At 41.8% G+C, this 17,706-nt stretch overlaps 1 protein-coding gene across 1 annotated transcript in view; it reads left to right on the forward strand.

The window, feature by feature from the left end:
- The window catches only part of eys (eyes shut homolog), a 185,366-nt gene that overhangs the window by 32,426 nt on the left and 135,234 nt on the right, over window positions 1-17,706 (forward strand). The window contains exons 12-16 of the mRNA XM_076286449.1: window positions 9,785-10,018; window positions 10,397-10,519; window positions 10,976-11,089; window positions 11,624-11,737; window positions 12,428-12,541. Coding sequence (XP_076142564.1) covers window positions 9,785-10,018; window positions 10,397-10,519; window positions 10,976-11,089; window positions 11,624-11,737; window positions 12,428-12,541 — 699 coding nt within the window. The remainder of the gene's footprint in view (window positions 1-9,784; window positions 10,019-10,396; window positions 10,520-10,975; window positions 11,090-11,623; window positions 11,738-12,427; window positions 12,542-17,706) is intronic.

The raw sequence follows: 17,706 nt of genomic DNA on the forward strand, positions 1-17,706 counted from the left end.
GTCCACATCAGATATTGATATTGAGTTGTTGAATTTCTTAAAGGTGCTCTAAGCGATGCCACACGTTTTTTAAGCTAAAACATTTGATGTCACTTACTGCAAACCTAACCAACCACTAGCTGTCTGTGTCCTGAAAACACTAAAAAAATTTAATTTCTGTGGACAGCCCAGGCTCCAAAAACGGCAACAAAAGCAACCTGGGCAAACCTAGCCCATAAAAACATAACAAACTGTTCCAGCAAATCACAGACGAGATGCACGTTTAGGAGAGTTTCAATTGCATGGGAGCAGCACGGGAGGGAGGGAGAGGAAGTAGCGAGCTAACTCAACAGCAGTGACGTTACCCAGCATCGCTTAGAGCAGTGGTTCCCAAACTTTTAACAGGCATGTACCCCCTGATCAGGCATGTACCCCCTGACCCCATGTACCCCCTGATCTTCCGGAGTACCCCCAACACCACCAATTGTTAACAAGTTTTTTTTTAATTGTTTTATTAATATTTATTTTTATCAAATTTTGTCGAGAATAGTGAATAGGATCATAAACATATGATACAAATCTCATCAATAGTCAACATATGATAGGCCTACAAATGTGCTGAATATAATGATTTTAAATAGATCTGCACCTAATCTCACACACAATCGTCTTGTTGAATGGAGTGATCTTATCTGGTGCTTGTCTTTGCCTTGTAACTGGAGATTTAACTCATTGAGCTTTCCAAAAATATAGCTAAGATAGGCCAGCTTCGTCAAGAAATGTTCATTAGTGAACGTGCTTGCAGATTCAAACATGCGCTCTTCCTCCAAGAAGAGGCGACGGAGCTCAAACACGCGACAGCACTTTACCTCGGGAAAGCCACCTTGCCTCGCTGTGAAACAGTACAGCCTTTTGGTCAGCTCCCATCTCCTCTCAAAGTGCGGAGAATAGACACGCTTTTAAGGGCCGGGTCTTGATGAAATTCACCATTCTCACAACCTCGTTCAAAATCTCATTCAGGTCGGGACTAACTAAGCTGCCTTGACACGAGCGCTTCCCTATGAATAACACAGTGCGTCCATTGCGCATTGGGTGCAACCTGGGCCTAGGCTACAGATGAAAAAATAAATAAATAAAACTCCTGTTTTTCACGTCAGTTCGCGCCCCACCTGGCATGTCTCCGCGACCCAGTAGTGGGTTGCGACCCACAGTTTGAGAAACGCTGCTTTACCCTCTCTGTCTCCACTCTCGAATATTTTGTTAATGCGTAGAAAATAAGTTTTTAATGTGCAGTGCAAATGCGGAAGTTAAGTTACCAACGTGGGATAGAGAAAATGTTTGAAAAGGCATAGGCTATGACTTAGATCTTTTTTCGCGTACCCCCTGAAATCAGTCCACGTACCCCTGGGGGTACGCGTACCCCAGTTTGACAACCGCTGGCTTAGAGCACCTTTAACATTAAAAGTATTAAAGTTCCCTTAATTTCTTGTCACATTTTCTAGGTGGAATAGAGATACAGCATTGAGTCTAGGCCCACCAATCTGATTCTATGCAATGATAATTTAGTTTAAAACTAATTGTCAATTAGGAGTGTATTAAAAAAGTAGCATTAAATAACTCAGGCTTCATCTGAACTGAATCTTTAATGCCTTCATCCATGAGAAACACCATTACCTCCCTGTTTCTCTGTCTCACAGTCACGTGACAGACTTTCCAAATATAACCTTTCGGCTTCAGAGTTTAGATGTGAAATAAAGGTTTCAGCATAGCGATCCGATCAATACATCTCACCAAACATGGAACAGCATATTACTGGACTGGTCATGTAGGCTACAGTACCTGTTCAATACAGCATCTTGGCCTGAGGAAGTATGTAGGTAAAGCTCATGTCCAGGTGATACAATATATTGCCAACAAAACTGCTAGCTTGTCATTTAAATGGCCTCTGTTATAAACAGTGTTGGGAGTAATGCGTTACAAAAGTAATGTAATTACTGTAATATATTGCTGTTTGCAGTAACGCGGTAATGTAAGGCATTACTAAAAAAATTGGGTAATATTTTACTCGGTACAAACTTCAGTAACGCGCATTACAATGCATTTTAACCCGAAATTAAGTGGTGTTTTTTTTAATTTTATACATATTCGCAAACACCACCGCGAGAACAACAGAGAAGAAAAAAACGCGCATAATAGTAGAACGTTATCAACTGATACTAGTTGAATCAGATGACTGTGGCTGCAGCAGACTCGAAGTCGGATTCTATTTGCTGGATAGACATAAGCCTACGCTCATTATTTTCAGCTTGTCAGAGACAAGGATATGAAGAACATAATAGTTAAGTAAGTGCACTTTGTGTGCGAAACCGAAAGATCTTCCTATGCCTCGCGAAATAGCACTAGCAAGTAATTTAATGAAACATCCAAAGTGGTGCTATACGCTAATCTTTTTAATTCTTGTTAAAACACAAACTATGCTCTTAGTAGTACATGTCAGGTTTGTGCTGTGAACTTGAATTAAAGAGAATAAAGGGATAGAAATGCAGAAAAAGATTGTGTAGCATGGTAATGCTTACCGCTCCCACCACGCGCATCATGCATTTTGCGTAGGGCACCAAAGGACAGAGGGGGCACCCAAATATAGCCAATGAAAAGTAACTTTACTGCAAACGGCGTTTCACTCAATAACGTTTACAATGTCAAAATGCACTAACATGTTACATGCAAGTTTGATACTTTTTGGGTTCTCTCAATCTCCACCACGTTGTACTAGAATGGAATTAGTGGGTCTTCAATAATTTGTTATCCAAGCATTTCATGAAGCACATGCCGAGTCGACTAAAACGCATTCCATTCAGATAGCTAGGTGGCTACCAGGCACATAATTCACTTTTAATTGCAAAAAGAAATGTGAAGCAACATGTCATTAAACACTTCCATTTCCAATGCAATGAAGGCTGCTTATAACAACTTAACACTGTGCATATTATTGTTAATATTGTGCTATCAATGTAACTCAAATAAACAAGAGCTGGCAAAAGGGCATTATGAGAATGTAAAGATAAATGTTGTTAAAGTGACAGTGCACCATTTATAAGTAAAACAGCATTTCTTCAGAAATGAATGTTTAAAAACACACAGTAATGGTCTTAAACTAGATGTACCGCAGAGCGGTACAAAATATGACCGCCGCCCAGTCCAGCACATTTTTTCCACAAAAATAAATCACACTGAAAGGCCTATATGATTCTAACTGTCTCACTAAATTGCATTATCCACACGTACTCAATTCTCACTGATATCTGCTAGACAACAAGTACCAAAACATGATTAGTTCATAGATTTCACATGTAAAATTCATTTTATACAACCCCACCTCCATCTTGCCTGTTCATAATTCTGAGAAATTCTTGAATTGTGTGCATGTGTGCATGTTCATGTTTATGTTGTGTGTGTGTGTGTGTGTGTGTGTGCGTGTGTGCGTGTGCGTGCGTGCGTGTGCGTGTGCGTGCGCTTGTGTGTGTGCCTGCGTATGTGCCTGTGCAAGCGTACATATGTCTACTGTGTGAGTATGTGTCATACGTATGATTACTGTGAATGTATGTGTGTGTGTGTGTATCTGTTTGTGCACATGTGTGTACATGAAATGGGTTAACATGACCCCTGGAGGCAAACATACGGAAAAAAATGGTCATCCTAGTCCCTACAGTTCTCAAGATATTCACAGAGAACTGTGTCTGCCCTACCCTCCTTTCGGGGGTCCAGTCCAGCGGGGGGGCTACAGATCAAAACGAAAAACGACGGTTCCATGCTATCCATGTGGGGTTACATGCCCACCAAGTTTTGTGTACCCCGGTCTTTCAGTGTCCCGGGAATCATTGTTGGTGTACGTCACTTAATGTACACATAAATTATTTTATTGTAAGGCCCCCCATGAACGAAAGTACACAAAACTTGGCATGCATTCGGAGGGTGTCATAATGATCCTACACTTTTAATTTCGTGCAGTTTTGACCTTGTCAGCCAGAGATATTGTGATGAAAACACCTATTTTTTTGCTTTTTATTTTTTAACTAGGTGGCGCTATACATGAAATAAGTGGTAATGGGATGGGTTGACATGCCCCGTTAAGACCAACATACATAAAAAAGGTGGACCTCCTAGGCCCTACGGTTCTCGAGATATTCACAGAAAACTGTCTCCGGCCACCTACAGGCCAGTTGGTGTATAGTAACATAAATTAATTTATTGTGTGGCCCCCCATGAACGGAATTCCACAAAATTTGGCGTGCATACAGAGGGTGTCATAATGATCATACACTTCCAATTTCGTGCAGTTTTGACTATGTTAGGTCACAGATACCTTCAATTACAACACCTCATTTTTACTTTTTTGTGTTTAACTAGGTGGCGCTATACATGAAATGAGTGGTTATGGAATGGGTTGACATGGCCCCTTGAGATCAACATACAAAAAAAAAATGGTCCTCCTAAACCCTACGGTTCTCGAGATATTCACAGAAAACTGTGTCTGCCCTACCCTCCTTTCGGGGGTCCAGTCCAGCGGGGGGGCTACAGATCAAAACGAAAAACGATGGTTCCATGCTATCCATGTGGGGTTACATGCCCACCAAGTTTCGTGTACCCCGGTCTTTCAGTGTCCCGGGGCTCATTGACGGAAATTTGGGCATGCGAAAAAGAAAAGAAAAAAATCTGACTAAACCTATATGACCGCCGCTTCGCTGCGCGGCGGTCATAATTATAAGCCTTTTTCTTCACTTTAGGTGTTTGAGTTATCATTTAAATGTCACTCACTCAAAGCCACTCACTTAGGGCACCAAAATGGCCAGCAGGCCACCATCTTGACATTTCTTTATGTAAGCTTTGATTTAAGCTCTCTGTTGATTTGAATGAGAAGGCCTAGGCCTTAAAGTTACAGTATTTCTATCACAATTTACCAGACTTTGACCTTTTGTCGGTTTTTAACAAAATTCTGACTATGATTGTTCCTTGTATTGCATCATGAGCACTGCTCCTATTGCATTCTACTGTTAGCCTTAAGCCTAGCTCAGTCATTATGCTATACCACATCTCCATCCATTGGAAGAGCAATGAGCTGCATTGAGCGTAATAAACTGCATTTAGAATGCCAAATCCATATTTCTAGATATTTTGGTGAAAGTAACTTAAAAGTAATGCAATAGTAGTGTAATGCCTTACAATTCAGAGACAGTAATATTATAATGTAACAAATTACTTTGAAATGACAGTAATAAGTAATACATAATACATTACGATTTAAAAGTAACTTGCCCAACACTGGTTATGAAGTATTTTTTCAAACAGGAAAATATGGCATTCTACTTGGGGTGGTCAAACAGCAAAGTCCAACAGACACTGCTTAAAAATATTACATCTTCACAGTTGGTATTGAATGGTGTTTTGAATATTCTGACAGATGAGCTGATAAAAATGATAATAAAATAGTAATAAAATAGTAATTTTAAAATGTTGATGATTTGTCATAATAATTTGAAATGCTAATGTTGATATGCCATAATATTTTGAGTGTAGTGTATATGGTCACATTTAAACACAAATGGGCAGATGGAGCACTCAGACCTGCCTGGCATTTTTAGATTCCTCCTCACACTACAAGGGGAATAGTATTGATTAATCACAGGCAGCTCTCTGTAGTTACATTTTCGGTCTGTATTTACAAACATCTCTCTCATTCGGGTCCTGTAAAACCTTCCTCATCGTTAAATGACTAATTCATATCGTAAATTACTTGGAGTCATTTATACCATTAAGTTGGGTGGAGAAATAAATCCCTGTAATTTTGCCAATGATTTCTTGGCTCAGTCGATGTCCTACCTGTGAGACGTAGCTCTGATTAAACCTTGATTGCGGACGGGGGTTGTTATGCATTATTAATGAACTTGGGATAATTGTCAAATTTTATGACATGGGGAGAGATGGAAATTGGTTCCATGGTCAGTTTGAGGAATGATGAGAATTCGCCCTGCACCGATGCCGCTGATAGCCTAGCATTAGTCATGGCCTTCCTGCAGTCTGGGCCTGTGACAGTGCTAATGATAGTCATTTTGTAGCGTGACCATGCAGTGGAATACGTTTATGGGAGCATAAAATGTCAGAAATTTGAGTGTGGCACTCTCCTTCACTTCACAGCGTTAACCTTTTTTATCTTGTTAAATCGGAGTCGACTAATACAGTAAGTCAGCGGCTGACGTCGTGCTGCATGGCGCCTTTCATTATGCGATAAGAGCGACATTTAGTAAACAAGTTTGTGTTGTGATGCATTTTTTCTCAGCTAGTGTATTTGCAATAGTCGGGCAGGACAGTGTATTTTAAGTTAGTTATCTGCCGATTGCTTCATTATAGTGGAAAAACTGCCTTGTTTGACGTTTCTAATATCTGTGCTTTAATCATCGTTTATTGTAGGTTTTAAGGGTGACTCCTGTGAAATTAACTATAATGAATGTGACTATGGATTTTGCACCAACAATTCCACCTGTGTTGACCTGCCTGGGGATTATACCTGCATTTGCCCACAGGGATTTACAGGTATGCTCAATCACAGGTTTTTATGCCACTCCTGTTTGACATATAATTTCAACCATATCGCTGCTTTTAAATTCAAGCACACTTTAAATATACATTGCTACAGTGTGAAATACCCTCTTTATAAGCTTTTAAATTGTCCCCTCAAGGTAATGCTTTGTAAGGTAAATATTTAAAACTCTCAACAACAGGGCGATTATGAGGGAATGATCCCTTCTGAGATCGAAGAGACAGCTGGGAATTACACATTTGCATTTTATTGGGATTTGTGAAATATAGAGCTTAATACATACATTATGATGTTTGGCAGGATGTGACCTCCATTTACAATTCCTCAAAGACCTTATACAGCTGCATAATTGTGTTGGTATGTTTTTCACACGGTAATTAAAGAAAATAATTCTCAAGATCGACTTTATTGGGAATATTTACTGAATGTGGTGAACTCCAGTAAACCGGTTTATTGTACCAGCCAAGTGCATTCAAGGTTCGGCAACTTTTGCTGGCATGAATGGCGGCTTGAACTCCCCCCCTGCATTCATGCCGTGCCCTTGTATGGCGTGCACAGTAGTGCCATATGGACGGGTGATTGAGACGGGATCACTTTTTGCCTGTCATTTGCTTTGCCTGTGCCTCCACACACCCCCGCCATTCCCACGCGTGCCCCCTCGGCCCTGCTCTTTGCTGAGCGCCTCTGTTGTGTTTGTGTAGTCCTAATGCATAAAACACATCAGTGGCTGAGGGGCCTGGCGCTGGGAGCCAGGCAGCTGGTGTGACAGATGACACGCACGCAAGCGAGGGAGGTCTCAGGCCCCTCGCCGTGGGAGCGCTCATAACCACTTCCACCTCTCCAGCGCACACCCCCCCCGCGCGACCCCAACACCCCAACCCCGTCATCGCTGTCTTGTGGCAGCATCATCACCCCAGCCAGGGGAATGCGGGCGGTTGAGGAGTCGGGGTGTGGTGGGGTACAGGCTGTTCCAGAGCAGTGGAGCTTCACACCTTGTGCTATGAGACACTCTTTTGTATAAACTGTATGGCTGTCTATTGCTGAAAGGACATGTAAGAACAGCTACAAAAAAGAACTGTGTTTGGGCTTGGTAATTAGCTGGAATGCTTTTGATGATTAAAAAGCTGGGAATTATTGCTGAAAACAGCCAAAAATATCCCTCTTTTCTTTTAGTTGAAGGACAGTTACCCTGCCTGTGACACTTAAATATATTAACCAAGCGAGTTCCGTTTCTTCTGCTGCTGTTCATGATGCCCACGCCAACTTTACAACTGCTTGCGTATACAGTATGCAGAAGTCCACTAAATTTTATGGCTCCTCATCCCCTTAAATTACTCCCGAGTGAATCAGTGTCCTTTATGTCATGCAGTTTCTTCGAGTCCTTTTCTTCAGCCGACGCAGGCGTGCATTCTGTTCAGTCTCTTGTCAGACTAGATTGAGACTGGGGGTAATGCTTAAGGATAATCCCTCATATGATCTGTATTCATCAGCTTCTTATATTTATTTATTAAATTTACACATTTTAGAGCTCACGTTCACAGAAAATGCTCATGAGACACAGCGTTCTGTGAAGTGTAATACTGTGCTTTGCTCAACTTCTTAAGAAGAACAGATTTTAGCATTTTTTGAGCACATAGAGTTGCTTAGCATTAATACAGAGTTTGGTTCCAAAACGCTATATCTCCGTTTTTAAAAACTTTATTAAAAAGTCAGGCTATTTAATTGTGTATTTCAGGTAATATCAATTCAATTTCAGTTGTGGTGTTTCGATTGAGTAAAGATAAATCCAATAACAATACCCAAGTACAGTTCTACTGAAATTACTACGAAGACAATGTGTAAAAAAAATATTTTCATTAAAATGGTGGATATAGCGTTTTGGCACCAAACTCTTCATTCACTTTATAACAGGGGGCTAGCAGATACTATAGAGTAGACGTCCCATGATACCATATTGTATTTTATTTTCATCTATTCTATTCTTTATTAAAAAATGCTCTTCAATCTGAATATGACATGGCTGACTATAAATAGGTTGTATCAGGTTATGACAATGTATATAGCCAAGACATATCTGCAGTGGTGTGTAAGACTGAAGAGGGTATAGCAAGCAGCAGTCTGTGTAAACTCCTGCACTTAGCAAATTTTGCTTTTATGATAATCCATTATGTTTTCACTCTTCCATGACATGACAGGGTTTTTACAGTGGCCTGTCCCTGCCTGACGGCACTGCCATCACTGTGACAAATGGCATGTCACACACATATTGGCCCTGAGACTCTTCCTTGGCATGAGCACTGATGCCAGTAACTCTTCTCTACCTCACACAATGCCTAAAGTAACCACAGTGGCATTTTCTTTCCAGGTAAAAACTGCTCCGTCGCGATTCCTAATTGTGAGAGGGTGTGTCCAAGCAATGCCACCTGCAGCGCCACTCAAGGTGACTCTTTTACTACACGTGCCCACAAGGTTGCAACTCGTTTCCTCATCTCATCATCATTCAATTCTAGGGCTGTTTTGGAATTGTTTACTTGACAGCCTGTATGCTGACCTTCATTAACCTAATACATTTGTTTATCGCTCTGGGTTACCCAAGGTTGGTTCAACAATAACACTGAAATATTTCTGGAGATGTTTTGATGTTGAATTGTAGATTCCAGTAGAGATAATCCCATTTTCCCTCTTGTAAGCAAAAAATAAATAAATAACTGTTTAGCTCTTTACTAATCCATGAGGTTCCCCTGCTGTGTGGGACCGTGTTCCTAGTTTTTTTTTTTTAAAGTCTGCTCAAAAGATCTATTTAGGCCATAATTTGTTAGTATTGATATTGATTTACCATAGTGCATTTGTTTTGAACAAAAGCATTTCACAAGTTTATTGTTTTCATATCAGTGATAAAAAATACTAGAGGACATGAATTAACTTGGTCCTTTCACACCCTGGATGGTTGGCTTTGAAATTGGAAGTTTAGCCAATACATAATTTATTAGTTTCGGCTTGCACTTTCTTGGAGTTAGATAAATAATTAGCTAAATTCATGGTGAGGTGCGCGTAGGTTTATGTGGGAGAAAGAATGGCAAGCGTGGAGAAAAGGAGCGTTTGCCGCTGTTCAGTGCCGTGCCGTGCCGCGTCGCAGAAAACACAGCATAGCCGCAGAGCACACCGCACCACACCACACTTCAATCATCTCTTTGATCCCGACTCATTCAGGCTTGGGAGGCAAGGGCTGCTCGGAGCCGGCGGGGGAGTGCGTGTCCAATCCGTGCGGGGCCGCGGGGACCAGCGCCTGCGTGGAGCAGGTGAGAGGCTTCAAGTGCGTGTGTCGCCACGGCTACACGGGGAGGCTGTGCGAAACGCCCATAAGCCACTGCGTCTACGGGTTGTGTCAACACGGATCAAAGTGTGTGGATCTCCGCGGAGGCTTCACATGCGAATGTCTCCCTGGTAAGCTCCCCACCACCCCTGTGCATATGATGTGAAGGACAGGAAGTGTCTGCTGCTTAATGAAGCCCATAATATTCATGTGTTGTGAATGGACTGGCGACTGAGCAGATGCTAATGCCTCGAGGTAGTCATTCAGTCCAAACCCCACAGAAAAGTCGACCCCACATTCAGTCAAAGGCCCTCATGCATTTTCCAGTTCTGTTTTTACATAGGCCGAAAGAGTAAGCCAGCACATATGTAATCCCTGATGCAATTGTGTCATACCTTTTTAGTCTACATGAATCTAGAAAAATTGAATGGCAAAGACTTTGCTTTTCCTCTTGGATTACCCAAGGTTTGATTTCCAAAGGTTTAGTTTCTCTCTTGATTCCTTCGCAGGTCTGACCGGGAGATTCTGTGAAGTAAACATCGATGATTGTGCCGACAATCCATGCGGTCTCCTCAGCTTCTGCAAGGATGCTCTCAATGGCTACAATTGTTTTTGTGCACCCGGGTTTATAGGTAAGTGAGCAAAAAGAACAGCAGACAAGCAAGAAGTAGCTCTCTCAACCCTCTGAACCCCGCCTCTGTGTTCTCCTCTACTCTTTCCAGTAATTGCAAAGATATTACACCTCTCTTTGCCTTTCCCCCCCCCCAATGCCAAAGATTGCGGCCTCGGCCAGACCACGCTATTGTAAAACATTTATTTACTCTCCGCTTATCAGATGAAATTTCCATTACACTCGCCGGCTCCTCGGTCCTCGCTCCCGACCTCGTCCTCTGACGCCCCTCTGACCACCTCGTTTGCCCCTTCCTCCTTCTGCCCACATCATTAAGTGTTCTTATTCTCTTTCCCCACCCTACCCCCCACCATCCCCCAACACACACACACACACACCACCCTCACCCCCGTCAGGGCAACTACCTCTCCTTCCCTCTTAATGATGCTCACCACCTCTCTCCTCTTGTTGTTCTGAGGCAATAACTGCGAGATTGAGGTGAACGAGTGCCTGAGCCAGCCCTGTCTGAACGGAGGCACCTGCTCGGACGAGCTCAACGGCTTCAGCTGCCGCTGTCCGTACGGAGTCACAGGTACACACACACCTCCTGCTGCTGCTGCTGGGGTCCTAGTGGGCAGATCAATACCAAGCGCATGTCATGGAGATAGGTATTGGTGGTGCTCAAATAAGTAGCCAGCAAGATATGAAGCCAAAAAGGCTGTTGAGTGTTCTTTTAGAAGTTTTTGTATTGAAGGTTTTTCGTGCATTGATTGCTGGCTCTAAAGTACCTTCAGCCTCATAGCCGCATAGCATCGACTGGAAGCATTGAATCTAACTGAAAAGGACACCCAGCATGTGTGTACTGTATGCTGAATTAAATTTGAAAGGCTGCTTGATGTGATGTGAATCGAAAATATCTCTCCAGTAAGAATCCAGTATCAGTCTTTGAAATGTTGTGTGTGCAGTACATGATGTGTGAAACAGTAGATCGTAGTAGAACATTTCAAAGAGTTGTGTTTGTTTGTAAGGAAAAAAGCACACAAACATGCTCTACAAACTTTAACAATTCTTTGAAGAAGATATCGTTGGCAATCCCAATTCAACATGTTTTACTGCTTGCCTCTAGGTGACCTGTGTGAAATCAGCGATGATGAGTGTCAGCCGTCACCATGCCAACACAACGGGACCTGCATTGACCTTGCGTTTGGCTATAAGTGCCTCTGCCTCCCGGGCTTCACAGGTAAGCAGCTGGCATGTCAACTCATCTGATCTCTCTCACACACACACACACACACACACACACACACACACACATACACACACATACACACACACACGTATAGCAGGCAGACTTTTATTCTCCTCCCTTACTTGGCAGATCACTATGCCGCACACACTGCTAGCGTAGAGCGATGCTATCAGTCAAGTGAAGGGAAGATAAGAGTCTCTGCTGCTGAACCTCAGATGCTAGCAGTTCCTGCACTGCTGCTCCTTTGGTGGCCAGTCTCCCTGTTCGATCTGCTGTGCATGCACAAATTTAATTGGCAGAAGGTATTGTCGGGCTCCTTGGAAACTTTCTAATTGGTTGATACAGTCAGACCGAGCTGAAAATTTTAATCGCCGATTACAGAAGCAATTAGAATCCTAGAGGCTCTAATAGTTTGTATGTATTTCAGTGATCAGATTGTAGAAAAAAAATCTGTTGCACATGTATTTAAAGAAATTGCTCACAGCAGTTTTTAAACTGCTTTTTTACAACCTGGCTAAAGAAGTCCTGCCACTGGCATAGCACCATGCTTCAACCATTATAGCTACAGGTATTGCTTTTACTTGTCACAAAAGGTAATTTAGCGGCTACTATGCAACTAGTTGCTCTCTACTAATTCTTTATTTTCTCTGCCATTTATGTGTTTGTTTTCTTACTCCACAGGCTCAGAGTGCGAGCTGGACATTGACGAGTGTGCCTCGTCCCCATGCAAGAACGGAGCCACTTGCATTGACCAGCCTGGTAATTACTCCTGCCAATGTGTGGCTCCATTTAAAGGTAATGAACAGTGAGGGAGTGGAGGCGAAAAGCAAAGTTAATTAACTTCACAAAGCATTCCTCTCACCTGTCCGAACTCATTCCTCCGGCCGCACCACACCGGAACGTCTTTATTTTACACACAAAAGTGCCAAAAACAATGGTGTGTGTGTGTGTGTGTGTGTGTGTGTGTGTATGTGTGTGTGTGTGTGTGTGTGTGTGTGTGTGTGTGTGTGTGTCCAATGTCCCTTTGACTTGAGAAACGGATCCAATCCTGTGTTTGTAGAATCTCAGCAGGAGTGGAAGAGAATGGGGGGTGTAGAAAGGAACTGAAGAGCTCAAGGGCATGTTTTGCAGGAATGAGGAATGCACTTTAAACAAATAATTGCTCATGAAACAGGGGGGATTTAAATCAGGTGCATTGTAAAACAGCACTCATCCTGATTGCCATCATTAGTGGGACTGATTGGAAAGGTCAGAAAAGAAGCATTTTACCGGCTCACCCATGATCACAAACATGACATGGCATAATTGCACCCAAGGCTGCCATGGCCCGGTCTTATTTAGAATAGGTTAGCCACAAAACCTTCCACTTACAGATGAAAACAGCTTTTGCAGTAGTCAAGGGAACGTGATCAACAGATTGAATTAGATTTGAATAATGTAGCTTCTGTTTGCATAATTACACAAAGATGACAGGTTATAGTACATAAAACTTGTTTAGCTTGTTAAATCCTCCCAAACATTTAGTTAGGCTATTTGAATAAGTGTATTGTTATCATAGAAGCAGGCAAGTTAGGCCTCAGTGCATCAGCAAAATGTCTTGAACACAGCTTTTAAATGACACCAAACACCTACCTTGTAGGCATCCGCTTTGGCCACTTGCTCAACTATGTTATTTTGCTCAAAACTGGTCAAGTAGTGTGACAACTGACACACTTTGACAAGAATAGTCTGTTACTTTGCCGCTACATGGTCAGAAATCAAACGATGGCAATCCAGCAGCTGGTGAAGTAGTCATGGCTATATGGTCATATAGCCACTGCCTTGTTGAAATTTGGTCAACATTTCTGTCCATGTGTGTTTTTATAGCTATTGTGCTGACAGAAAATATATGAGCATGTACAGTAGGAACAGTAGGAGTGTGGGGGCGTTGTGGTAAATATGTTTAGTTTTAGTGTTGCCAGCGGTTACGAGCTTGTGACACTTAAGGTTATATGGTGGAATTTGGTGTGAAAAAACAAATGGCAGTGTTAAATGAGAGTATATAACAACTCTGAACAACTCTCAGACTACAAGCAATATCAAAAATGCTCCGTATGTCATTACTCAAACCGACAGGCCATCAATATAAGATCAAGCGATGGGGACAACATCGATATTTTTTCTATTGTTTTTTACACAGAATTTATGTGATGTTTTATTGGACGAAACTACTTTCAGTCAGTTAGAATGAACTATGATTTAGATGCTGTTCTCTTTCTTTGCCCATTCGCTGAATTAAAAGCGTATCTCTCTGTGACAGACAGAACAAGACTGGGTGACGGGGACAACTGACACGTGCCACCTCTTTGGAGATTTATGGCTCTGACAGGGCTTGGCTTTTTTTCTGGGGCTGACTTGCCATGTGTGCTGGGTTTTTTTCTTTTGGCATAAAGACATAGGCATCAAATAAACTACAGATGGAAATTTTGTGATAGTGGCTTTTACAAGGCTATGTGAGTCAGCCACTGCTGAGCGACAGTAAACCTGCCAACCTTAAAAGTATTTTTAGTAGCCACTTTTAGCATCAAATCTGAGGCATCTAGATACTTGGATGGAGACCAGCCTGACTGTTAATATTGAACTCAGCTCTATTCATGTCACATGCATTTAAGCTCACTAAATATTCATCCACATATGAAAAGATACAGGTACCCGATGACACAGACATAGTTTACATTGGCTCATGATGTGCTTCAGATGTGTGTTTGTGTGTATTGGCAACCTGAACAGATGTCTTTTTTATTAATGCCATGTATTTGTTTTCTAATGTGTTTGGCAGAAATTATCAGAGGTAGGAAACCTAATGGTTGTCAAAGCTTTAAAGTATTTGTCAGTCGCATGCATTCTGCCTCCTGCTGCATTTGCATGTGAAAGTTGTTGCCTGGGCATCTTCTTTTTCTCTGCTTGTTAAAGTTCTCACTACCTGCCTTTGCTGAAAAGAAATTAGAGAAGTGACTTTTCCACTTGCCGCGTTGCGTTTCAGTGGGTTTTCAAGGCACCCCTTTATTCAAAGCCAGATGGAGGAGGAAAGCTTTCCACACATTATTATTGTGCTTTGCAGATGTGTGCTTGTCTGCATCTTTCTAAAAGCATCTGTTCACGAGATGGCCGAAAACAGCCAGAACACCATCATCCTCATACAGCTCTGAGAGACACACTTTGTTATATTCCCCTTTTAAAAACAGGATATTTACAATTTGTTATATTCCCCTTTATAAAACAGGACATTTACACTGTGTTATATTCCCCTTTTAAAATCAGGACATTTACACTCTGATGTGTAGAAGGGTAAAGTATAAGTCACAGGATCAAAGGAGAAGTAACATTTCCACATTGCAGGTAGCATATTCAGGGACTGCACATTAGCCATACAAAGAAGTATTGTCAGTTTTTTCCCTGAACTGTCCACAGTGTAAATTAGGGCTGTTGGAACAAATGTCTAAAGTCGAAGATAAATCGAATATTTAAAAAATCAATTCTATTCGAATTTGGAAATTACTATTCGAATGTAGTGTTTTGGGGAGTTTTTTTATGTGTTGGCTAACTTAAGCGAATATGTGAAAACGAAATGCTTTTCCACCTTGGATGCCTACAAGCCTTCCACCATTTCAGCGATGTGTGGAACGTTTTTGGATTTTCATCGGAAAATGGAAACATAACAATTAGCCTAACAATGTCGTAATTTGCAGAATATGTAGCAGCGAGCAACCTGAGTGCTTATCTGATAACTGATCATTTTTTCCCTGAAATTTCCACAGTGTAAATAGAGTAAGTAGTCATGATGATGCACAAACACAAGAGTCATCGGGGTGACACCACTCGTAAAGACCTGTTGGTAACACTTTTGGTAACAGTATTGACATAAGAGTGACATGACACTGTCATGAACACATGACACTGTCATGGCACATGAATCCTAACCCTAATGCTAACCTCTAACCCTAAACCTAAACCTAACCCTAACCCTAATCCTAACCCTAACCCTAACCTTAACCTTAACCTTAACCCTAAACCTAACCCTAACCCTAATCCTAACCCTAACTTGTTATGACAAAAACCGAATGTCACTTAACTAGATGTACCGCAGAGCGGTACAAAATATGACCGCCGCCCAGTCCAGCACATTTTTTCCACAAAAAGAAATCACGCTGAAAGGCCTATATGATTCTAACTGTCTCACTAAATTGCATTATCCACACTCAATTCTCACTGGTATCTGCTAGACAACAAGTACCAAAACATGATTAGTTCATAGATTTCACATGTAAAATTCATTTTATACAACCCCACCTCCATCTTGCCTGTTTATAATTCTGAGAAATTCTTGATTGTTTGTGTTATGTTTATGTTATGTGTGTGTGTGTGTGTGTGTGTGAGTGTGTGTGTGTGTGTGTGTGTGCGTGCGTGCTTGTGTTTGTGCCTGCGTATGTGCCTGTGCATGCAAGCGTACATATGTCTACTGTGTGAGTATGTGTCATACGTATGATTACTGTGAATGTATGTGTGTGTGTGTGTGTATCTGTGCACATGTGTGCACATGAAATGGGTTAACATGAACCCTGGAGGCAAACATACAGAAAAAAATGGTCATCCTAGGCCCTACAGTTCTCAAGATATTCACAGAGAACTGTGTCTGCCCTACCCTCCTTTCGGGGGGTCCAGTCCAGCGGGGGGGCTACAGATCAAAACGAAAAATGACGGTTCCATGCTATCCATGTGGGGGTACATGCCCACCAAGTTTTGTGTACCCCGGTCTTTCAGTGTCCCGGGAATCCTTGTTGGTGTACGTCACTAAATGTACACATAAATTATTTTATTGTAAGGCCCCCCTTGAACGAAAATACACAAAACTTGGCATGCATTCGGAGGGTGTCATAATGATCCTACACTTTTAATTTCGTGCAGTTTTGACCTTGTCAGCCAGAGATATTGTGATGAAAACACCTAATTTTTTGCTTTTTCATTTTTAACTAGGTGGCGCTATACATAAAATAAGTGGTAATGGGATGGGTTGACATGCCCCCTTAAGACCAACATACATAAAAAAGGTGGACCTCCTAGGCCCTACGGTTATCGAGATATTCACAGAAAACTGTCTCCGGCCACCTACAGGCCAGTTGGTGTATAGTAACATAAATGAATTTATTGTGTGGCCCCCCATGAACGGAATTCCACGAAACTTGGCGTGCATACAGAGGGTGTCATAATGATCCTACACTTCCAATTTTGTACAGTTTTGACTTTGTTAGGTCACAGATACCTTCAATTACAACACCTCATTTTTACTTTTTTGTGTTTAACTAGGTGGCGCTATACATGAAATGAGTGGTTATGGAATGGGTTGACATGGCCCCTTGAGATCAACATACAAAAAAAAAAATGGTCCTCCTAAACCCTACGGTTTTCGAGATATTCACAGAAAACTGTGTCTGCCCGAAAAACGATGGTTCCATGCTATCCATGTGGGGTTACATGCCCACCAAGTTTCGTGTACCCCGGTCTTTCAGTGTCCCGGGAATCATTGACAGAAATTTGCGCATGCGAAAAAGAAAAAAAAAAAAAAAAAAAAAAATCTGACTAAACCTATATGACCGCCGCTTCGCTGCGCGGCGGTCATAATAACAGAAACACTATGTCATAAACGTTTATGATTTGTTTATGACACGTTTATGACACGTTCATGTCACTCTTGTCGATACTGTCAAGTGAAGTGTAACCGACCTGTTGAGACACGGGTGAAAGCTCAAGGCTAGTGCAAGTACCGTAAAACTCCAAATAATAGCCCGGGCTTTTATTTTCCCAAATCGCCAAACTGTACCGGCTAGTATTAGAGACAGGCGTCTATATGAGCCAGGTTTTAATTCCCTTTACACAAAACTTTTCCTCTGCAAAGATGGAAAATATTATAGAATTAATTATTT

This window comes from Alosa pseudoharengus, unplaced genomic scaffold (genome assembly GCF_046254945.1).
Source record: "Alosa pseudoharengus isolate Yale_2024_CS ecotype anadromous, Long Island Sound unplaced genomic scaffold, YU_APseudo_1.1 YU_APseudo_1.1_scf_15, whole genome shotgun sequence".
NCBI classification, from domain to species: Eukaryota; Metazoa; Chordata; class Actinopteri; order Clupeiformes; family Clupeidae; genus Alosa; species Alosa pseudoharengus.